The 24,590-nt window shown below is 36.9% G+C and overlaps 1 protein-coding gene across 2 annotated transcripts in view; it reads right to left on the bottom strand.

Annotated features, from left to right (window-relative positions):
- The window catches only part of LOC107084605 (collagen alpha-1(XXI) chain-like), a 30,740-nt gene extending 18,738 nt beyond the window's left edge, over nt 1–12,002 (bottom strand). Inside the window, exons 1-7 of one of the 2 annotated variants that reach the window (XM_015374527.1) lie at nt 11,843–12,002; nt 6,908–7,037; nt 6,223–6,783; nt 5,978–6,143; nt 5,668–5,896; nt 2,574–2,747; nt 1,602–1,679 (exon numbers count right to left, since the gene is read on the bottom strand). In XM_015374527.1, coding sequence (XP_015230013.1) covers nt 1,602–1,679; nt 2,574–2,747; nt 5,668–5,896; nt 5,978–6,143; nt 6,223–6,783; nt 6,908–7,007 — 1,308 coding nt within the window. In that variant the 5' untranslated portion in view covers nt 7,008–7,037; nt 11,843–12,002. The remainder of the gene's footprint in view (nt 1–1,601; nt 1,680–2,573; nt 2,748–5,667; nt 5,897–5,977; nt 6,144–6,222; nt 6,784–6,907; nt 7,038–11,842) is intronic. The other variant, XM_015374528.1, reaches the window with a different exon arrangement.
- Nucleotides 12,003–24,590: the final 12,588 nt, after the last annotated feature.

Genomic DNA, 24,590 nt, shown 5'->3' with positions numbered 1-24,590 from the left:
CTGCAAGAGAAAGTCTGTGTGCATGTGAATAGTAAATTAATGGGGAAAAAAGTCATATGAACAGGCCTGCATAAATTATTGCAGCATGACTACAGGCATTTTTTTATGCAAACAAAACAAAAAAACACCTTTTACTAAACTTAACAATTGTGGATTTTTTATAAACAAACCAAGCTGAACATTAATAGATACCCAAAAAAAAAGAAAAGAAAAAGAAATATTTTGGGTCAAGCAGGCATTGGGAGGAGAGGTGAATCCAGCTGCTTGGAGGTTAATCCCACTGTAACAGTGGATTATTTTCTGTAAGTGGAGGAGGTGGATAGGAGCTACAAAGTCAGCTTTTTCAGTTAATATGATTAATATTTAATGTTTAACTTTATCTTTTGTTATTTTCATTGCACTATAAATAATATTCATTGCACTATAAATAATATTCACCATTGCTTTTATTTTTTTAATGGTTATTACAATTAATACTTTACCAATTAACAATTAACACTTTACCAATTTATATGGAGCATATCAAAACCTGTTTGTACTTCTTATTCCATTGCACTTACTCTTTGCAAAACACACATAACATGGTCACTAACTGCACTTATTGTTATATATTTCTTTCGTTCTTATTAGGATTCTTTGAAGATCAGTTTCTAAAGGAGAATGTCTGGGCGTTAGTTCACAATCTAAGTTGGATTTGGGTTATGCAGTACTTCAATGTTTATAGGCACATTGGACCTGTGACTAGGTAAAAAAAATAGTGAATGTTGTTGGAGTGGCCTATTCAAAGTCATGACTTAAATCTGATGAAGATGCTGTAACATGACCTTAAACAGGCCAGTCATCCTCCAAACTCTTTATCTCTGCCAATAACATCACAACTAGGGGCAGATATTCTTCTACATAGAGTCAGGTTACTTTGGATTGCTCTTTAATGAATAAGATCATTATCTGAAAACTGCATTTTGGTGTTTGTTCAGCTATCCTTAGTTTAATGAAAAACTCTGTCAAAAACATCTGAAACATTTAACTCATAAAAGGCAAAGCAGAGGACTCTTTTTTGTTCACAGTACTGCAAGTAGACTAGAGATGATAGAAAACATGCCGACGAGACAAAACAAAACAGTGTTCATTAATGGCAATCCTTTTTGCAATCTGTGGCATCCTCGTTCCAAAACTTGTCTTTACGTTTTCTTCTTTGTAACATCTCTACATTAAAACGATAATCTGAGAATCGTTGTGGATGTAGAAGTTTGAATCCAACATAAAAACAGGCAAAATCAAGTTACAGCCAAAAGCCAATAACATTGTATATACAGAATGCAACATGTTTGACTCTGAGCCATGAGTCTTCCTTCTACAAATAGATGCCTGTCCACCAGATGTGACTTTAGAAGTAAGCAGTGAGTTTGTAACTTTCTTATAAAGAATGTCAGTACCCTGCAGTGATGAAATATAAAGTAAGTAAGCTCCATGCTGAGAAAAGTAGTACAGCTTGGGAATTTAGCACATCCCGAGATGCTTTGCCATCCCTGTGGGCCCTCTACACCAGAAGGAGAAAAAAAAGGTCGGAGAAGGTCACAGGTAAGGAAAGTTGTACTCACAACTCCAGGTATTTCACACGCAGTCTCTCTCATGTTCTGCGCAGGGTCACAGTAAATGCGAAGTTTCTGAATTTCAAACTAAACATAAAGGAAAATGTAAAGAAAAACACTGTGTCAAATAAAAAATTTTTACTGTTGAGGATTTAAAAAAAGCAAAATAAGCTGATTGTGTAACTTTAGGCTGAGTTTTATCCATTCACAGCCACCAGTGAATTAAACTTACCATTTTACTAGAAAAAAGAGAAAAAAATAAGTGCCCTCACTGGGCACTGGGTTGCTCCATGTTGCCAGACCTCCCTAGCTGTTCAAGCAGCATTACACTTTTCTTCCATGATTTGGTATTGGACGATGCTGGTGGTAAAAGGGCTCCAGCAAATCTGTTTCATATTAGCCTCATGTGAACAGAAACATGATCCTCGGGCAAGATTTGGATCATTTCTAGCCTCATAAAAAACACACGGCTGTCTAATTACTGATGTAAATCAGTCTGATATAAAACAACGGTAGTTGTGCAACAGATAAGACTGACTAGTCATACTGAAACACAAGGTCTCTGTTTGCCAATGTTATGTGGATCCAAAGGATGCCTAATGTATAAAAAAATTATGTCTAATAATGGAATGATTAAATGACTATTTTACTTTGCTAAAACTCTCCTTATGGATTTACATTCATGATGTCAAATGGCTTGATTCAGTCCTATTCATCATTTACCACAACTTTAAGTGTCAAAATTAGGTCAATCTTAAACAGTTTACTGCTGTGATGCAGTAAATATACACTTGCTGCAACTAAGCAAATTGCTGTGTGCTGCTCTGTAAACAGTCAAAAAACTTTTTTGGGATATACTGTATATTGTTAAATGATATTAATGAAACAGCTCATTCAGTACAAAGAGCTTGCAGACAAAACATTAGATTAGCAATCAGTAACAAAAAGTAATCAATTTAAAAGTGATGAGGATACCCTTACCGGTACAGTTGCTTCCTTATTTACATATTTTCCAACTTGGGTTTTTCCATTGATGAAAATCCCAACAGAGGGCTCAAGTGGTTGTGTTTCAATTTCCATGTTGTCAACATAAAGAGTTACATCCTCTTCAGTTACCAGTAGCCGCAGCTGGTGCCATTTTTCATCAAACAGCATCTTTTATCAGACAAAACAAACAGACAGCAGTTAGTTTACTGGCTGGTTGTGACAACCTGATAGATAGATAAATAAAAGCAGCACACATTGATCTAATGCTACTGAGAAACCAAGGTACTCATGGCAAGCTGAATTTCGTTGCTATGTGACGTCTTTAAAGGCAGAATTAAACAGATTAGGTTAAAAATTGTATTACTTATATTACAAATTCCCATATATTTGGATAAATCAATCATTTAGAGAGCTTCAAGAGAAAGTGAAACCAGTAAATAACATCCCTCCCTCTGTCTGTACACACAGCCTTACCCTAACCATCTTGGGGTGCCCGAGGAGCAGTGTGGGGTTAAGGATCTTTGCTCGGGGACCCAGAGTGGCAGTCTGTGGGAGTGGGGCTCTAACTCAGAACATCAGGATTCCAAGCCCTTTGTCCTAAACACTTAGCCACCACTCCCTGCATATATATAGCCATGCTAGTCTCTTTTAGGGCAAAGCACAGACATACAACCATTCGCACACAGTCACACCTAAGGACAACATATAGTTTTTGGACTGTGTAAGGATTTATACTACATAGAGAACTACAAACTCCGTTCAAAAAGAAAGACCTAATTTATATATATATATATATATATATATATATATATATATATATATATATATACATTATATACTGTCAAAAAGTATATAATGTAGATTATGCCCATACAAATGAATTCCACCATTTCACGTGGCTCCTTTATAACATCACTTTGTTAATATAGAAATACAGGTCTGATGTTATCTAGAATATAGTTATCACTTACACTTTGTTAAGGTTTAAATTCTTTAAATCCTTAAAAAGCATGGGTTATAATAAAAAAAAAAAAAAGGTGTGAGACTTTATCAAGTCTGTATGGGGTCAAACAGGTCCATAAGATAATGGAACTTCCAGTGAATAAAAACAGATTAAAATGTCAACACTTGCATACAGCATTACAAATGTGATAGTTATTTTTATGAATGTAATACATGTACTCATAGAAAGGAGGTCTTCAAGCCAAGCTCTTAAAGAGTCTTAGAGTGTAGAGATTTTAGATACATTGCCACAAAAGTTGGTTTACTTTGCATTCAGACCCAAGGCCACAAAAAACGAACAGACCAGGAGGATTTTATTTGGAGACTTCGCTGTTTTGTGATGGCAAGTTGTTGATTTTGTGGCCAGCAACAGCATCACTAAAGCCACACACAATCAACATGTGTAAAATGTGTAAAATGCAAATTATTTCCTCTACCTATGTTTTTATCTTTTCTACAGCTTTAGGTCAATAAAGTGTAACATACACTATAGTAACCATGAATTGTATTATGTGTCAACTGGAACTGCACAGCCAAGAAAATTTCTAAGAAATTAGCAAAAACAAAAATCAATGGAGTAACTTTTTACTTTACGCAAAGTAAAGTCATTGCATGAATGTGAACAAAAGAAATCGTTTTTTGTTCTTAAAGCTTCCTACGATGTACTATACAGTATATATAAAATATCTTGGCAGAGAGAGGAACACCACACAAAGATAAGCGACCCTTTTAAGTGCTCTTCATCAATGTCAACTATACAAAAGCAGAATAAACAATTTTTTTTTCACAGCAACTTTAGCTTTGTATGTGTTGTCTGTCAGCACAAAATACTGTATCTAGTGACATCTGCAGTTATCAAGAGAAGCATTTACTGCTATTTCCAGACTTTTCTCTACCATGATCGTACCTATGGAGAATAATTAAGTGGAGCAGCAATTTATACTTTAAAACTATTGGAGCAACAAATGAAGAGCATGTAAACTGCATCTGCTCTCTGATTGTTTGACTGTTTCATGAGTCTGAAGGTGCTCTTCAGGATCAGAAAACTTGTGAAACAACTACCTGTAGACATAATAATTAAAGGCTCGATGATTGGAATCATAGGGTACTTTTAAACATGCATTTATGGCATCCCTTGACTTTAGTTTAATGAAAGGTCCACCAATATAGGGGTGATTGAGGGTTAATTAACCCTTGTAAAGGTGAGTTCGCAGTGACCCAAGGTATATATCTTGGCTTCCTTACAAAAATAGCATTATACTGAACATAGCTACACTGTGTCGAATCTTAGTTTTTTTAAACTATAAAAACTGAATTTAACTCTGTCTATCTGATTGGATTGACTTGATTATACTCATTCTTCTAGTGTAAAAATAACATTATTCTATTTTACACATCCACTGTAATGCTTGTCAAGTAAAAAAACCTAAAGACATGCTTTATTTAAATAACATTTTTAATCTGAAACAGAGCTGTCAGGTTGTGCAGAAGTTTTTAGAAGACCCAAATGCAGAGACAGAAGCTGAGGTGGTTTATTGGATTTAATTTAATAAGGACTGGTGGCAACAGAAGCATAAATCCAAAAATAATTAATCAAGGAATAAAGTGGGCCAAAGTGGGTTAAAGAGGGAATGAAAACAATCCAGGCCTGAGTAACTCTAGAAGAGGAGAATAAATGCTAAACAGAGCCAAAAATTGAAAAATCAACTAACTGGAAGCAGGTGTGGACAGAAGGATCTAGAAGGGAGTTAGGAGAAGGAGACTGACACAAGGGGGCAACAGAGAGTAAACCAGAAATATATAAGACCTCAAATACAACCAGAAATCAACTAGAAGAACACAAAATGGAAAGGAAAAAAATGACCTAGAAAACACAGAAACACATTAATAAAAGTGTAACTGAAAAGGAAAACTTAAACAGAACCAAAAAGTACAGAATCATGACAAGAGCCAACACTAATGACTAAGCATATATTCTCTGACAACAAGGAGTTCCTAAAGACACATGGAGTAAACAGCTTTTATCATTTTAGACTTTCTCATGCATTTAAATCTAACCAAAAAACACATTTCAGAGGAAGCTTACCCTTGCTGTCTGCTGTGAAAATTTAACAGTTTGAATTCCGCTTGGTGCATTGCTGGTTGTCGTGAACATGACAGTATTATCTAGACCATCAAGAGTGACTGCCATCTGAGGCTCTCCGTCAAGGGTCTGTATTCTCCACAGGTCCCACTTCTCTGTGGCTACAGATCCTTTATACCTCAATGTAGCCACAAACACATATGATGGGGGGAGACCATCAGGAAAAAGGCTCCTGTGTAACCAGAAAGAGAATGAAGTTTACTGTTAAATTTACCAAAGTTGGAAAAGGGACTTAGAGTGTTACTGTGATTACCTTGTAGCCTCACTCAAGTCAACAGCAGATGTGACTTCATATGCCTTATTAACAAAAAGAGATCCTTGTGTCTTTTTTGCTTTTTTAGCCAAATTTAAATTTAAGAGAATATCAAAGCCCTTCTCATCCCGTGAATCTGTTGGAATTTTTGCTGGACAAACAGTTTCTGTAACAAGAAAAACCTATTAAATGATAAAGAACTAATGTGAAAATGGATTGGAATCAGCTAACCAGGAGCCTCTTACCTTCACATAGTTTCTGGCGTATGACCTGTATAATCCTGGAAATTGCTTTATAGTCCTCAACAGAGAACACGTACGTTGAAGAAGGTTTATTTGCAATGTCCCTCAACTCATCCTGCTCTGTCTCGGGTCCAACTCCAATTGCAAAGAGAATCACCCCTTTTTTTCTTGCTGCCTCAGCTGCTTTCAGGACCTCATCTTGAGATTTCCCATCTGTGAGGACAACAGCAATTCTCGAAATTCCTGCTGGACCCCGTTCAGAAAGTCCAAACAACTTATCAGTTGCAAACTTGATGGCTGTCCCTGTCCTTGTGTTTCCTCCCATGTACTCTATATTCTCCATCGCTCTGATGAGGTCTTTCTTTGAGGAGAACTTCCCCAGAGGTATTTCTAAAACTGGGTCGTCACTATACTGGACCACACCAACCTGAGTAAACTTCTGTCCAATGTTGAAGCTGGTTGTTATGTTGACAAGCCATCCCTTTACAATTTCAAAGTTGATATCTACAACGCTCCATGAGCCATCTAAAATGAAGACTAGATCAGATGGTGCGGTCCGGCAGCCTAACAAAAGAAGGAGAACAGGACAAAATAAAAACATGTGGCATCAAAATGTCTACTTACCTTATTTAAGGGACATGGATAAGTATATCTTGATGCAACAGAAATAAAGTAGAAGTTCACTTACTTCTTAAGTCTTCATTTTGAGCTGCACTGATCAAAGATAGAAGCACAAAGCTCAGGCAACTTAGGATCCAGTTCATGGAGGATACTTTGTAAACCATCATACAGCTGTCTTGATTTTTTCAACAGGGAACCTACAGGAATAAAAAAAAATCAAGACTTATTTTTAAGAAATGTATGACTTGACATATACTAGATTAGTTTGAGTTTGAAAGGATTATGAGTTTGAAAGGAAAAAGACATTAGACATGTCACTTTTAAGTGGGTAGTATCAGGGACAACTTGATCCCATTCTAGGGATCTGCTCAAACTTCCAGATCATGGCATTTGTGAATGACCAGTATAAAAAACAATTAGAGACTCAATTTGTGATACATGTCAGTCATCTGTTTACAACAATTGGCCAATTTTTAACCAGCAGTTGTGATGCTCACAGTTTCCAAAAGTGTAGTATAGTTTGGGGACGTTATTCTCCAAATCTAATCTGGGTTTTTATCTTAACTTTAGTTCCTTCATCTAAACATGTACACAACACCTTCTGATCAGCTAGAATGTACTAACATTTACAAGTGAGCGGAAAACAATGCTATACTGTACCATTATGCACCTCAGGAGGCTGCATAAAACCCAATAGCAATATAAACCGTAAGGGGTATTATGGGATTGCAGAACAAGCATGCTGTGCTGACAAAGTAAAGATTTCTCTATGAGCACCATGAGCAGATAGCCAAAGCATCCTGTATGATCCTGAATGTATTCTGAGATATATTTTGGTCTGTATAATTTAATAATAAGAAAATCACACAGAACAAATTGGCTGCATTTAAAGCACTAAATGCATTTAACAAAGAACGGGTCTCATTCAATGAAGGGGGAGAACAGCTTTTTTCAGTGAGTTCTCTCATCATGAATTACTAGAACCTTACTGAAATATGCTGCAAGCTGAATAATTTAGAATTTGTATCAAAACATAGAATAAAGGTGCCTGTAAAAGCCTCGCTATAACAAGTCATATTAAAATCCATTATCACTGCCTTGCATATAGAGCTTAGTAAAAACACTGCAAAAACATCTTCTCTTGTGTTTCTTTTTGGTTCAATCATAACTCTAATACTAAAACTCCTGTTAAATCAGTTTAACAACAAACAGTTTTATATCTAATTGTTTATTCATACTCATGGTGTAAGAACCACATTTCAAGCCAGGCATGGTGGTGTGTTTATCAAATACACTAAAGGAACTTAAGTTGCAGACAAGAAAGAGGAGCTTTGTAGTGAAGAGTTGGCTTAACATATCGAGGAGATTCCTATAAGCCAAACATGGTTCCCTGAGACAGGCTTGGGTAGATGACAGGCAGGCAGCAAGCCATGGGCAAGTAAATCCAAAAGAAAAGGCCAGGTCAAAGTCACAACAACAGTCAAGGAATTGCCCAGAAATGGCAACAGAGTGCAGAGCAAGCCACCAGCTGACAGTAGAAGACCTGGATAGGAGGGCAGATTAACAGGAGCAGAGGATTTTCCTGATTGAGTAATTGGGAAAGGTCTAGTCCATGGTCCTGATTAGTTAGTGATGCAGGAGCAGACAATACAAACAGCCAGGCCAAAGGATGACACATAGGCATTTAGAGCAATAAAAAAACATTGTCCTTCACATAATCCCAAACCTTGTTGTAAAGGATATTTTTTTCCGTGTGCCATATTCTATGTTCTGTTCCATCCTTATGAAAATGTATTAGATAATTTCATCTCAAGTGTCCTCGAAATATTTAGTCAGTCTTTAGTTGTTGAGATTAAGTCTCTATCTCACTGTTCTCACAGCTTTATTATGACTTTTCAGAAACCTTAGTAGCTTTTATCCCCTATGTTCTCACATTTCTTCAGGATCTATTACATTCACACTAAACCGTATCTTCCCAGGCTCTGTTCAGCATGCCTCTAGCATAATTCACCACAAACTCATATGGCACTGCCTGCATTCAAACTAACAGCTCATAATCTCATTCAAGAGTATCAGCTGTTTCCTGAAATCACTGTATGTCTTTTGACCAGATGCAATACATTGCTATAAGAAAACATCACCCCTACACTTTACTTGTTGGATCTGGCCTTAGGAATTGAATATCAATTGCAGTTTGCAGTAAGGTTTTCATTTTTCTATTAAGACATCAATTTCGAAATGTTGGCTTTGAAACATTTTCTGCTTATAATTCCGCACTGTTTTTCATCAGAACCTGATTATTTCGATCATATATTCTTTGAAGTAAATTAATGGCTTGCACTGAAGGCTCACAAGAGAAAAAATGTGTAATGTTTGATGTTGTTTCACCCATCCATATAAACCCTATGCATATTGCTAAGTTCTTTGAGTGGCCCAGCTTCATCCTTAAGTCAAAAACTTATTATATAGGGGCAGAATAAGGTTATGCTCCTACTTATGCCACTGTCAACTTTGGAATTTCATTTAGAACAGAAATCATAAAAATCAGTGAGTAATGAGTCTAGTTTTACCATCCCGCAATCTTGCAACCAAATTATTGAGGTTGATTTTATGTGAAAAATAATTATGTCTGTAAATAATAATGCTCCTGCCAAATTCATGAGTCAGAGAGTAAACCCCTTTAATTCATTTCTTCATTTTTAGATCTTGTTAACATACTTTGAAATAAAAGGTATTCAGGTAAAGACTGACCTCTGGCTACAGAAAGTCTCTGAATTCAGGACATACTAAGTATGTTAAGACAATGGATGGAAAAATCAACAGGTAACCATACAAACTGTATTAAACAAATAATTTAAAATCATCAACATTGCCAATCATTAAAGAGTTATTGGATAATTTGTCATAATTGCAGATCAACCTGAAAATGTGTGTTTTGCTTTGGACTTTGTAAAATATTAGGGTCAGACCCAAAGGGTCGTCTTAAAATTCAGGCAGACACCTAAGTAAATAATTATACTACCAGAGTTGGCCCCAATATTTTATAAGTCTGACTCATGACTTGCCTCAAATCACTTGATGTTAAAATAAAAATAAATGACTTTCAAGAAAAACATTACACATGGCACAAAGCAGTGTGGACAGCATATTAAAAATAAAACATTTTATGTATATGATTACTGAATACTCTGTTATCACTAGATATGTTGCAAAGAACATGTGTAATAATAATGGAAAGTACTGTAGAGAGTCATGTCAGCTGAAAGCAATTATTCTAAAAGTTCTTTGTTTGGCAGTATATTTTATACTAGTTTCCAGTTTGTGAAACTGCTGACGTCCCTGAAAGAAAGCATTTGTAAATGAGGACCAGATACACCACACAGCATAGAACGCAGAGTAAGGAATGTTACTCGGGAAAGTCAGCATCCCCTTTATCACTGCTTTAGATGATGGCACACGTATGTCTCCAGCCAACAGTGACCAGGATACAACCCTTGGCCTCCCAAAATCCTGTAAGTCCAGCCAAACTGGGGTTATTCTTCAACATGACAGCATTTTTCCACCATGTAAACCAAGTATGGAAGCAACACAGTTTGAGGGGGTGGTCAGCTGCTGTAGTTGTGTAAGTCGTTTCCCCTGAATTTCTTTTCCCCACAGGAGACTGGAGGAGGCTGTTGGAAAACCCCCTCACTGGCATCCTCCAGTTGCTGGGATGAGTTTCTCCACAACTGACTTTCCCCAAACCAAGCGCTTCTGCTTAAGCCAGATGGTATTAATTTAATGTAAGATTCCTACTGCTGACAGTGACCAAACATATGTAGCCATGGTAAACGGCATCATATTCCATCCAATAGTGATAATAAAAAATGCAACACTGCAGGTGCAGAATTTTAATGCATACAGTTAAACCATGCGCAAGGCTCTCCCTACAATTGGCAGGCAAATTTACAATGCAGATTTTAACCTTAGAAAATCTATCACACCAGCTTTCAGTAAATGCAACAACTGCTGAATTAAACAGCAACTCATTGTACATTCTGTTGTATGTGTGACACAAAACTTTAATGATAATTTTTTTCTGTGGTAGCAGTTTTGTTTTAGCTAAGGATGTAATTCAGGTAACATCAGAAAAAATTACTTCTTCGTATAAATGTTAATGTTTTTATTATGGGTGAGACCAAATTATCCCACTGACTGCAGCAGACATGAAATTTAGTTCCACTTGACACAGTAACTTTAATACAACCTTTGTAAAAGGAAAGTGCCAAGTATCGAAACTGATTTTCCTGTTATGCAACTGAGGATTTGAACTTTGTTTGGACTGCTAAAGTAACACATATCTGCAGTAAACTTGGCAAAAGGAAGATGTTTCATTCCAGAAGCAACAACTGCTGTTCAGCATGAGGAGTCCTGGCCAAGACCAAGGGGGATTTAATACTGCCAGATCTGTTCAACATATCCGAACAGTGCCATGTGAAAGAATATCTTGTCGAGTTCTTGGCTTCTTTTTCTCAAACATATTTACATTTCCATGTTTTCTGTTGTATAAAATGTTAGTCTTGCACACACAGATTTCTTGTATGAAAACAATAAAACTGATAGTAGTCATGCAATGACGTGGTGCAATAATCAGCATTTTTTTTTTTTTTTTTGCAAAAAATAAATTAAGCAATTCCAAGAAATTCAGCAACGATGAAAAATATTCAGCTGATTTAACTCATTCCATGGTGATGGAATGAGAGAAAACATACAGAATATATTCTGTATGTCTCCTGGGAGTGTTGCAATAGCTTTGCAGAATCTAAAAAAAAAGTATACATGGGTATACATCTATGAAAAAGAACAAATACATCAGCTAAAATCAACACAAATGTACATGCATGGAATGGCATTTTCTTCAATTTTAATGCACAAAATGTAATAAAAGCAGTGCTAATATTTCAAAGGAGTCTTTCTAAAGTAATGAAATAGAAAAGACTGCACAAAGAAGGTCAAACATTACCATTAATCGTCCAAACCTTTAGCTATAATCCTGGTAATTCTCTCATTGAGATCGATACTGCTCGCAGCCTTGGGTTTACAGAAACTGGACTTGGAAAGAAGTGCACATGTTTCCCAGCTGAATGAGAGCCTGCCCTTTGTAGACGTTCTCTCTGTCTCTGTTTCTGTCTGTCTTCCTATCCACCCTCGGACCCCCCTTTTGCTCCTGACTTTTACTGGCCCGCAGCCACACATAATTACCGTGGGCGGAAAGAGAGGCTGATAAGGGGAGCATGAAAACAGTGAAGCAGAAAGTCCATTTTGGTCAAACTAAAAGGAAAATAATAGCAATGAATGCAGTCTTCCTCCAAAGTTTTATAGTTTAAATAGTGGGTTAACATAATCGCACAATTTTTTAAGGAGGTGAAATATCAGCTCAGCAGTCAGATTATACATTATTGAGAAATTTTGACAGCATTTCATCTTCTCTGCTCTATATTCCAACCTCTCTAAGTTCACCAGATCCCACGAAAGAGAGCAGATTATACTGGATGAATAAGGAGTGGACAAGGTGTGAAGGCGCTTCAATGAACAGCTGGAAGACATTAGAAATGCACATGTCTGCAGCTGTTACTGTACTGTATCTGCAGGACCAGCAGATTTGAATTTAATCCTCTTGAACATGTTTTATCACGTTTGGACTCTAAGACAGCCTGTTCTGCCTTATCATATAACAACAACATTAGTGTTTGCGGAATCTTCTAAAGAATCCAAGTAAAGTTAGTGTTCAATGCACATTAACAGTGGGGGATTAGACAGTTCCAAGGAATAAAAAGAAAAAACTACAATGATAACAGAGTCAGAGGAATTTCCAGAATATTGAGCCCTAATTCCCAACATACAATTGGTAAACACCTATCTCCAAATATTATTTCCAGGTCATAGCAGAGAAAAACATTAAAATTATTTTTATTTTAGAAGCAATGTAGGCCTTTCTTTGACCAAACAAGACTGAATACCTGCTTAGACATCACGTTTCTATTATTATGGTCTGTACTGTTTTTCCATCTCTCTGAAATAAACAGATTTTACATATCTGGATTAATAGTGCAAAAGATTTTCCCTCTGTGTGAGCACGGCAGGGATTTCATGATGATGGCCCTGTTGACCCCTGAGCCTCAGCACACTCTGGCGGCTCTCAAAGGCAAATACTGGGCTAGTGTCCTGATCCTGGGAGTGTCCAGCCTGTTTGAGACACCAGACTTTCCAATGCTGAGTAATTTTTCTGTCTTCTAGGGAAGAGGTGCACATGTGAAGGAAGAAAAAGGGCTCATTTCTGCTTAAATAGTTGCTCTGAATTCTGTGGTCAGATCTGGAAATATGACAATTAAGAGACAATTAAGAATGAATTACCACAATAATGACTTTCAGTAAAACCACTGTAATTAAATAAAATGTGTTTTGAACTTGCAATCAATGTATGATGGTAACTTGTAAGAGCTTGCAAATTATGTATATTTAAAAATAAATTAAAGGAAGACATAAAGTAAAAAGCTGTGATCATCTCCCACAACCAATTTTAATGACTACATGAGCAAACACATGTTTTCAAGTGGAATTTTGGCTTTGTATGAGTTCTCCATTTAACTCGCTTCTCAAACTTTAATGGAGAACATTGGATGTTTAGAGGGTAGGAATATTGACAAAGCTGTTTCACAGTGGAAAACACATTTTTTACTGTTTTGAAATCTAAAAACTCAGACACTCAAGTAACTCTACATTTCAAAGTTTACTGCACTTCTTGAGTCTTTGCTTCTAAGAACCTAAAAAATGAAAAATTAATATCATATTATATTACATTTGTTTTTGTGTTGTGACTGTGTGTGTGGCTTTGTATTTGTGACCTTATGGGGACAATTTTCCAGGAATATGCCACATTGTGGGGACTTGTGGGGACCAGTGGACTGGTTTCCATGAGAAGATGTTCCCTTCTTGGGTTGGGGGTATCAAACTCTAATCCTTGAGGACCAGTGTGCTGAAACATTAAGATTTGTATCTGATTCTCCACACCTGAATTCAGTATGAGCTCTTTAGCAGAGCTTGCTGCTGGTGAGGCAGTTCTAAGCTACAGTGTATAGTTTCCAGTGACATTTAATGGTCTACAGTGACATGAAGCACTCCCCCCACCACTTCTCCCCCTCCGAAAAAACTGAGGCTATCATGGTACAAAATATTTTCCGCATTTTCTGCTTTAGTTACCTTGAGAAGTGATGACGAGGTTTATTTATATCAGATTACGGCATCAACTCAAGTCATCAAGTACATTGACAAGTATACAAATTTGGAGATCAAAAAGTAACATTAATAAGCTACTGTTTTATTGAAAGAGGCCGCAGAGACAGGCTTTTGTTAAATTAAAATGGAAGACAAAGAAAATAATATGGAGAAAGGATAAAGCAGGGAATAATCTTAAGAGGTTTGTGAGTGGCTTTTAAAAAGGCCATTTTAATTTAGCCCTAGAAAGACTGTTTCTGGCGTAAAAGAAAATAATTACCTAAAAGCTTCAGAATAATCGCCCTTGAGGATCTGAGTTCGAAACCCCTGGATTAAGGTGTGAATTGAGTTTAGATTAAGTTAAGGGTTAGGTATGTGATGGTGATGGCTAGGCCTAGGTTTATGGGTTAGGGTTAGGCCATACAAATGCGTAGCAAATTATTGGAAGTAAATGGAAAGTGTTCGTAAGGATAGCAGGACACTGACACATACACCCACACATATCTGACTGTGTGTGTCTTTCATAAGTAAGAGGGGCAGGGTGGAGGTTCCAATATAAAGTTTTGCATAGGTATAGAGAAACTAGACTGTTGCCTGTTGCCTTTACTGGTAATTGATGTTCTTCAAATTACAATGAAACCTGTGAAAAGTCGAGTCCCACAATCAAAAATGTATTTTTCTGTGTTGGATATCATAAGATATTAAGCAGAGGATTATTAGATATTCTTCTACCAAAACTTACAATTCACCTAATACCATCACAATTTTGATACTTAAAAATGGAAACTGTTTATTCTGTCAATAAACAAGCAAAAAATATTCAGCTTGCATTATTTAACACCAAATCCATATGGTTAAACCCTGAAATCCAGAAATCAATTCATTTCAATGTTTGACGCAATCACTTTGCTCATGTAATCAGATGATATTTCATTTATGAATATGTCGAACCAAATTTGAATTTCCCTTCAGTTAACTCTGCAAATCTTTTATGGGACAACAACTTCAGCAATGAACCCTTGCTTTGTTGCCAACAGAAATGAGAAAAGGTTCTACAGCACATTCTGGAAATTCAAAGAACTTTGTAATGTTTCAACTATAAAATCTGTTTTTCATAGACTGACACAGCCAGTTGGCATAATCAAGCAAAAAGAGTCTGGAGCAAATACAACAAACGCAAAGTTTCTGGTCATGGTATACCTACTTCTGGGGTTTGTGCTGTATTCAGCTGTGACCTGTGTTTTTTTGCCAAACATACTTCCCTAAATCTAAAATTGCCACCGCAGAATTTCACGGCGGGGGACATGCTTAGTTGTTTAGAAATAAAACCCTCATTTTGCTTATGCTGCTGGAGACTTCTGGATGTGGCATAATGTGTAGGTTTGCTCCCATCTGTCAGGGGTATACTATCTAGCAATTTTCCCCGTACAGTGGTAAAGGAATAGTGTCAGACTTCTGAGTGGACTTGGAATACTCTACAGTAATTAAGCACATGCCTCAACATACGTGTCTATTTTTTAGGTATAGCTTGACATTTACACACAAATAATAAGCCAGAAAGGCCCAAAAATATGGATAACTTCTATATATACTGTTGAGTGGATATATGGCATACTGCTACAGAAGAGGAATGAATGCTAAAATCCTTTCTAAACATGAACAAAGTTTGAGCTGAGGATGTGCAGACTCGCAGTCCTATAACTGATTTTTTACATATGTCCCTTTGACAGATCTGTAAGTATTTAGTTAAACCTCATGAGATTTATTTTGTGTTATATATAAAATATGTTTTATTGGATTTATCCTAAACTTAATTTCATTGTCTTAAATACATGGAACTTTTAGAGTATAACATTCATTTTAAAATAATAAAAAGCAATACATATTAATGCAACAGCAACGTCATTTTTTGGCCCAGATACCGACACCCGATGCACCTGGCTGTGCAGTATTGGCCGATATCAATACCATACCGATACCATCTGTTTAAAACTTCTGTGTGTGTGTGTGTGTATATATATATATATATGAAGAACTGCATACTACTTGGATGTAAAATAATTGCCATCATGGCTTTGTTAAGCTGCTGTCTACCTTAGTGAAGCAGGAAAATGGGTGACAATGGTTCCTAGAGCTGTTGTTGCGCCTCACGTACAATGTAACAACTGTAACTATCAATAATGCTACCTCACGTGCAATAACCTGTACCCGCTACCTCCGTAGAGCCTGCAGTATCCCTTTTTAAACTTTTTTTCATATTTGTTTATTTATTTAATTTAATTTTTTTATTTCATATTTTTAAATTTGCACTAATTGCTTGTACTGTTTTTTCTTTTTCAAGTAATTTCGTTGCACCCCTGTGGAGCAATGAAAAATAAAGAATTCTGATTTTGATTCTGATTCTGAATAAACTTTTGGCTCTCAAAATGGTATCATTTTGTAATGCACATAACTCTCAGTGCTATGTTTCTGTTGCAGAGTTTTCGGGTGCAATGTGGTGAATGTGTGCATCTGTCATCTATCTGTACTGTATACAAAAAAAGCACAGCAATGTGGTGAATGTTAGAATCTGATCATCGATCAAATACATATTTGCAGACATAATAAGTGAAGCTTGCGCAAGAGATGAGATACAAGTGAATAGCAAAAAAATAAAAGAAAAAAAATCTCTGATCTTCTTCCCCCGAACCCCTTCCCAAAAGCAAAGTCAGAGCAGAGACCTGTCGCACCTCTCTTGCTCATCATTTCATGGCATCTGTTTGATGAACATATGAATCTGATTATTTATCTAATATGAATCAATGCTGCAGCAAGACAGGAGCAGCAGGTTGAGTGCCAGAAAAATCAGTTATCAATCATCACCATTCCTGTAACAGATGTGGCAACACTGATGACGTGGTTATATTCAATTATAATTTTTTTCCATGCTCTCAAGTAAAACTCTCCTTAACAGAGAGGCTTGAGCTAAAATGTATCGCTGAATGAGGTGGAATGCTTCTCATGGTGCATTTACATAAGAAAAGGAATTGAGTTGTGAAAGAGAGTTGGGAGAACTGGAGCCTGACGACAATTCGAGAAGATGGTTTGGAAAACCAATGAGTTTTCAGCCCCTCCTAATGCTTTTTTTTCTTAGATTTAACATTTTCATTTAAAACATAGGGTGGTTTTCCACTGCTGTCTATTCGTTGTTTGCTGCAGCAGCTTCCAGCGGATCGCTGCCAGAGAACATACTTTCTCACATAAGACGTTGTGCATAATGTTGAAGCTTTGGTTACAAGAGATTTCAAAAGAGAAATGCATGAAAAGCTGTTTTTTTTACTATTCTGACAATGGAGGAGAACAACTTGGTCTTGTATATTCACACATAATCATTTTAACAAATGATGTATCAGATAATGTTGCAAAGTACTGACTATATGACTATTATGTATTCGCACTCTGATTTGAACCCCCACTCAAACACAGGAACAACCCAAAGAGGAGTTTAATTACGTTTTTGAACCTCCGAAATACAAGAAAGTTGGAAGATGAATCTAAACTAAATTCATGTTATTAGTTAGATTTTTTATAATTTCATTATCTTTGGAGAATTTGGGGTCAAAAAATGCTCATACATCATTATGCAAGAGGATAAGATGATATCTCCTCCCCATTTACCAAGATCCGCTGAACAACAGCAGCAACAAGTTTTGTTATTTTGGTTTAGATTTTAAGAAAAATGTAATGGGGAGCTTATCTAATGTATAAGATTAAAAAGAAAGGTATTTTTATGTGGCTCCCTATCAACCTCGCAAAGCAGAAGCTTCTATTTGATATTTATTTATATGTGACAAGAGTTCTGCCTAAATATGGATTTTCTATTCACTCACACCCTCACTTGCCCATTACCTGTGATCAGTGTGATTAGCGTATACATTTGATCGTCTATTGTTATGGAAAACTCTGTATTTACACCTTGAAGTTTTTTCTCTCGGTTTCATTTCTTGAGAAAAGATCACCCGGGAAAAACTCTTTAAATAACACTTCCTAAAAAATATGTATTAAATAACCATGAGACATGACTATAGATTTAGAAAGTAATTGTATTATTACTCAGATCAATCTCTCAGCTCGTGAAGTGGCCTCGAATCACAGCTAAAGAAGCATCTTAAACAACTTCAGTATGCAACATCAAGACATCATACATATTTGCAGATGAGGACACATCCATGGCTCCAGCCTCGTCAAATGCCCCATTTACACTACCCCTCTGAAACCGATCCATGCCAAGTTTGGACCGAGCTTGGATCAGTTAATTGTATCGAGCTTGGTTCTTACCTTCATTTACACATCACACTAGCAGAGTTCTTTGCCTCCTAATGACAGTCCATTATACTACAGCTCTCAAGGTTGGAAGTAAGCAAACAAAAATGGCTGCGCCCATAACATCCAGGAGCTTATGTTCCTGGATAGAGTCCTGCACCCAAATTTCAATGAGAGCCTCAATCTCGGCATAATCTCAGGTCACACCACGCTCTTTTGATTCCATTTTTTGTTACTAAGCTGAGAAGAAGTTTGTGTTGTGAGCAGGTGAAGTGATCTGTGAATTGCAAAGCCGGACACGCCAGAAAACCCGTGAAATGAGTCAGCTGACTGTAAAAAGGAGACTCATGCGCTCTTTGTTATCAGAGAGCCGAGCAACAAGTGAAATTTGCTGAACCCTACTGTTGAACTAGTACTAGATTAATGTGGTTCGGCTGTGTCTGGCATGGTCCAGTTCAGTGGTGTTACATTTACAGTCAACAGTTATCTCAGTTACCTCTCTCATTCAATTCCCAAATCTTTGCCAAGTGTATACTGAAGATGAGTTTTTATCTGAAACAGGAACTGTCCCAATTAGATGAACTACTTGGGAAAACATTAGTTCTGACACTCAACAGGCAGGTAAAATTAGGGATTAGCAGACTCACACATCATCAATTAAAATAGTCCAAACACTATCAAATATAAGCCAATGTTGCAGCAAGAGCAGAGCAACATGTTGACTGCAAAAATAAAAGATAAAAAAAGAAAAACATTTTGACCCAACATGCATCTGCTCCCCCTTGCAGCAAGTGTGCTTGGGAGTTCTAGAGTTAATACTTTTGCAGGCCAAAATATAATAATTTTAATCTCCTTTTCTTTGTTTATACAGTTTAGACCCACATTTTTTGGAATCACCACTAACCTAAAATGTCACTGTGATTTAAAAACATTTGAAAAGTGTCACCCTCTGAGGGTAAGCCAGAAAGTAACATTTATCCAAAGTCTTTAAAATGGAATTTACCGAAAAATCTGACCATTATTTTGTTTTTTTGCAAGTATGGCTTTGAGCAATCACAAGGCCACATGAAACCTCAGATTTATCCCATGACTTTGCCTTAGAGTCTCAAAATAGCTTGATTAAACAGCTCCTTTGAACAGACTTATATAAAAGTAATTTAATCCAAATTCTTGTTTTGCCATCTAATATTCACCAACAATCCAAATCTTTAAACAAATTACAACTCTGCAAACTAAAAGTTGTATTATCTATTAATTAAGCATTTGTCTCTGTAAAAAAAAGAAAAAGAAAAGAAAAACAGAATTAGTAAGATAAAATAATCCAATGGCTGATATAAACCATATTTGTACAATATAAAAGGCATAGAACAAAAAAAAAGAAAAAAGAAAACAAGCTGCAAAACATGTCTTTTAGCTACATGCTTACTTGGGAATGTGGCACAGCTTGTATTTGAACAAATATACAAATCTAAACTTGTAGTTAAAGGTAGCCACAAAGCCCACAAAGCAGACTTGTCAGCCTGTTATTAATCTAACTTATATGAACAGGGTATAACAGTTGCTCTGAAATGTTTCAATTACTGAGGCTGAACTGTACATTTCTATATATCATAAATTCCTCTGATTTGCCACAGTAATACAAGGAGAGCATGTCTGAAGCAGATTGTTGAGCCCAGAAAGCAAATTCAGGATTACACATTAGTGAAAGTTTCCATGATAGAATTGGCTATCTTGGTGGAATGAAAGAGGCCTGTAAGAAAGGCACATACAAGCACAGAAGTGCTTGTGCTTCCTGTGGAGGATGAGGAGCACCATGTAGAGCATTCTGACCAGCTGTCTCACTATGTGGTGTGGAGGCTGCAGCTCCTCAGACTGGAAGAAAGTGAGAAGAGTGGTGAGAACCACAGAGATGATCATCAGGGCTCATCTTCTCTCCATAAAAGATATTTCATCCCAGCGCTGGTTGTCCCGAGCCTGTGACATCATAAATGCCCCTCACACCTCCACCATGGACTGTTCTCCTTGCTGCCCTCTGGGAAGAGGCTTCGCAGCATTCGATGCATGTCCATTAAATTCTAAAACAGCTTCTTCCCCACTGCCATCAGACAGCTGAACAGTTGAAAAAACTCTAAATCAAGTCACAGTCTCTGTATCACACTGATAACACCAAACCAGAATGCTGCATATTTGCACCATACATATTTCATCCTCTGAACTTCCATATAAATGCATTTTGGCACCATGTTTTTGTCTCGCACACTGTTTGCATTTGATCACTGCTGCACTTAATAGTATGAAAATATATTCTGAAAGCTGTACAAAACTTCGTTTTATAAACACTGTGTAAACAAAATGACAATATAAGTTGTCTAAGTCTATGATCCAGCAGTAACAAAAGGAGAAGAGGATGACTTTCCGAAGCTAATGGAGCTCTTAAGTATTTTGCAATGTTAAAGTAACATTTAAAGGGTTAAATTTAACACAAATCTGAGTGCATTTGGTCCCACTCAGAATTATTGTTATATTAACTCACTTTATAGTGTATATCTTAGTCATGTTGTTCTAATAAATCTAAAAGAGTCTATGTACATTGACACTGCATATTTAACACTGTGGAATTTACTGGGGCTAAAGCTTGATGTCAAATTTTTTTGAATGATTACATTTTATCCTTATAATGCTGGAAAAAATATGCTATTAAAAAGCACTTCCACTAACAAGCCCACAGCCTTGTTTTGCAGTTTCAAAATAATTCATTGTGTTTATCCCAGCTGCAACAGCTTGATCTTTATATATATATCCTTTGAATCTTAATGAAGTTTTATATAGTTCAGCCTCTTTAAAGGCAGATCATGGCAATGGAACTTAATTATGTTTTTTATAGTCATTTGCAGAAATGGCCTTAGTCTAACCATTATGTCTTCAGAGTTAATGAGAAAGCAGAGTGGATTTTTCTCTTAATCAAAACACTCCATTACGCTGCAATCATTATGTGTCATCTGTGGTTAGGTTGCCAAAAAAATAAACATTTCTTTAATTTTAAAGCTTCATTTCTAAGGACACCATAAAAATGAATTTGTCTTCCTGATTCTGTAGGAGCTTAGGCAAGTCTATGAGGTTAGAGTAATCTAATGTGCTTTCAACATCAGAAGATCATGTCCACAGAATATAATTAACAGAGAAGGGAAATCTTTGCATAGTGCTTTCATTGAGATTAAGGATATACAACAAAACAAATTTCTACCAAAATTCAAAATGTTTGGGCATCCATGCATAAGAAATCTGAAAATATTAAGAAAATATGTTTAAAACTTCCCTTTTCGTTCATATTTCAATCCATTTTCTCATCAATGTGCGAGAGGGAAGGGAATTCTCGGCAGGCATATTTCTCAGAATAACACCTGTTGTGACTCTGACATAGTGGAAAAATTGCAAATCTTCTTTTGGAAAGTAAGCTTGTATGAGCGATGCAAACAGTAACTTTTAAACAAAGCATGCACAAGGAGAAATGGGCTCATGCATGCTCTCACAGGTGTTTATTAGGCGTTCCCTCTCAGGTAGAGGGTTGTGCATGTTTTATTTTGAAGTGGAGAGGGTGGGTCTTTTCAGAAATTCACGAAAATCATTAACTTTACCCTTTAACATTTTTGGTAAGTGGGAACCTGGTTCACTGCTGAATTACATGCTTATAAAAGTTTATTTAAAGAGGCATTAAATACTTTTCTAATAATACTGCCACCTGTGCCCAAAACACAAAACCTTCCCGTAGCTCCCGCTTGTATTTAACCAGGTTTTGTTTTTTCACCTTATTGGGAGGTGCAATTGGTGTCTGAGTTGAGCTTGTTGCCAAGTGCTTTTGACTATCAACCAAATCCATCTTAATTATAAGGCTTTGATTGTTTGCTAGGTCGGACACATTTAGCATGGACGTTTTTGACGTCACAAAAACATTCAGGAAAATAGGCTGCAGGCTTCTAGGCACATCATTGCTGATCTACTGATGTGTCTGCCTGTTCATAAAACAGGTTTCAATCATAAAGGGTAAAATAAAATGGCTATTTTAAAGATATTTTTCAGTAAAAACTTACATAATATCTCTTTAACATTTTATTTCTTTAATTGGAAAAAAAATTGATTGAACTGAATTAATTTAAACCTTTAGATGCCACTAAAAAGTCAAATCTTCCAGTAAAATGACATATTATTGTCCTTTTTTTATTTTTAAGATGCAGCATAGTATTTCACTATAACTAATTAAAAAGATGGTCTGTTTTAAAAGCACACCGCAGACTCTGTGACCTAAAGACTTAACGCATATGAGTTATTTTAAATCATTCCTCAGTCCAATATAGAGCGCTTGACACTATCAATGCTACACGCAGGGCTCCCCTCTTGAAAAACCGACTATGTAAGTTGGGAGCTGAGCCTAAACCCTTCCTGCATTTATTCTGACCATGCCAATGATGGATCATCATTGAACAGGTAATGTGACCTGGAAGAACATATCGCTTTAAGGCCACAGGCTCTTATACAGTCATGGAGCTAAGGCTGTTGCTCTACTATTTTTCCACCTGCTCCACTGCTGGTCATGGCTGAGGCAAGGGAAAAGATTAAACCTTCAAACGAGGCTAACTGAAATGGATCATGCCTGAGGAAAAACAAGAGTCGATTTGGGAATGGAGTTTATTTGTTGGTGCAGGCTGGAAGAAGAATCCAGATTTAAAACCAATTGTCTTTTCTCAATTTATTATTAGACTGGTAAGTTAACACTTTGCTCCTAGTATACAGTGATATATCTTTGTTAAATATCACTGTATTGTGGCAGTTTTAGTTTTTCCCCTGTTAGGGATACGTTGTTGTTCGGCTTCGAAAATCATTTCGGAGCACCTTCCTTTTTTTTCAGCTTTTATTGTCATTAAATTGTCACAAGCACAGAGCAACGACATGAACTCTCCGCATTTAACCAATCCCCTTAGGAAGCAGTGGGCTGCCATTGTGTGGCGCCCTGGGAGCAGTGTGGATTTAAGGGTCTTTGCTCGGGGACCCAAAGTGGCAGTCTGTGGGAGTGGAGCTCGAACTCAGAATCTCAGGATTCCCAGCACAATGCCTCAACCACTAGGCCACCACTCCCTGCGAGTCACAGATCTCTGCTGCGCCAATCAGCCACTGGTCCGCAGCCTCTCCGAGATTCAAGCCATCAAGCCAGTTCTCAATTGGTGCGACATCCAGCTGACATTTGTCACTACCCCGCATACTCATCAGCCAAGCCCTGCCAAACCCTCTTCTGACCAGCCTCCTCCCGCTCTGCAGCCACCTTCCCTGCTGTAAGTTTCTGATTATCTCGGCTGCGTACCTCAACAGCCCCGTTCACTTCCCCCGGTAGATCGTTTATGTCTCACAGGGTAAGCCTTTTAGTGCATTCATGCAGTGTGCCTCATGCTCCCTTCGTTTCCAGACACACTGAAGAAACTTCTCATGTCATCCTTGTTTTTTTGTTTTTTTTAATAAACTATCTTAAATCTGCCCTACCTGTCTCCACAGTGTGTTCTTAATGTGGGCCAGAAAACAAGGCATCATGACAGATGTTTAGTAGAAGCAAAATATGGGCAGTTGCAGGTCTACTACCTCTAGTCACCACCTTTAAAAAAAAATACATGAAGTCCGTACCATCACAAACTATATGTGGAAAATGTTTCAAAAAAAGATTATAAGGTGTTAGCCTATTGACCATATTTAATTGCTCAAGCAACAAACATTACAGTATAATATGTAAATTATTTGACATCTCCATACATTATTTCTTTTCCATTGGTAGACTTGGAATCCAACATTAAATATTAAAGATCAGTTAGTGAGCAAATCATTTTATATAAAACTACACATTAAATCAAATCAAAAAGTTCTCAAATATTTGGTTTCTTCTACATCAGTGGTTCCCAAAGTGTGGGGCGCGCCCCCTAGGGGGGGCGCAATGCCATTGGGGGGGGGGGCGGGGGAAGGGGTTTGGATGAATGAAAAAAAAAAAAAAAAAAAAAAAACAGCGCTTGCTTGACTGAGCATAATGGACAGTTGTGACACTGCAACCCAGATTTGAGAAGATCTACAGCAAAAAGCAGGCTCTCTACAACCACTGAAAAGATGGGAGGATTAAAGTACAATGAAAAAACTCTCAGGGAGCTGTTAAATGTTTTCAC

This window comes from Cyprinodon variegatus, unplaced genomic scaffold (assembly GCF_000732505.1).
Source record: "Cyprinodon variegatus isolate N-32 unplaced genomic scaffold, C_variegatus-1.0 Scaffold104, whole genome shotgun sequence".
Lineage (NCBI taxonomy): Eukaryota > Metazoa > Chordata > Actinopteri > Cyprinodontiformes > Cyprinodontidae > Cyprinodon > Cyprinodon variegatus.
This window is presented reverse-complemented; position numbering and strand designations above follow the sequence as displayed.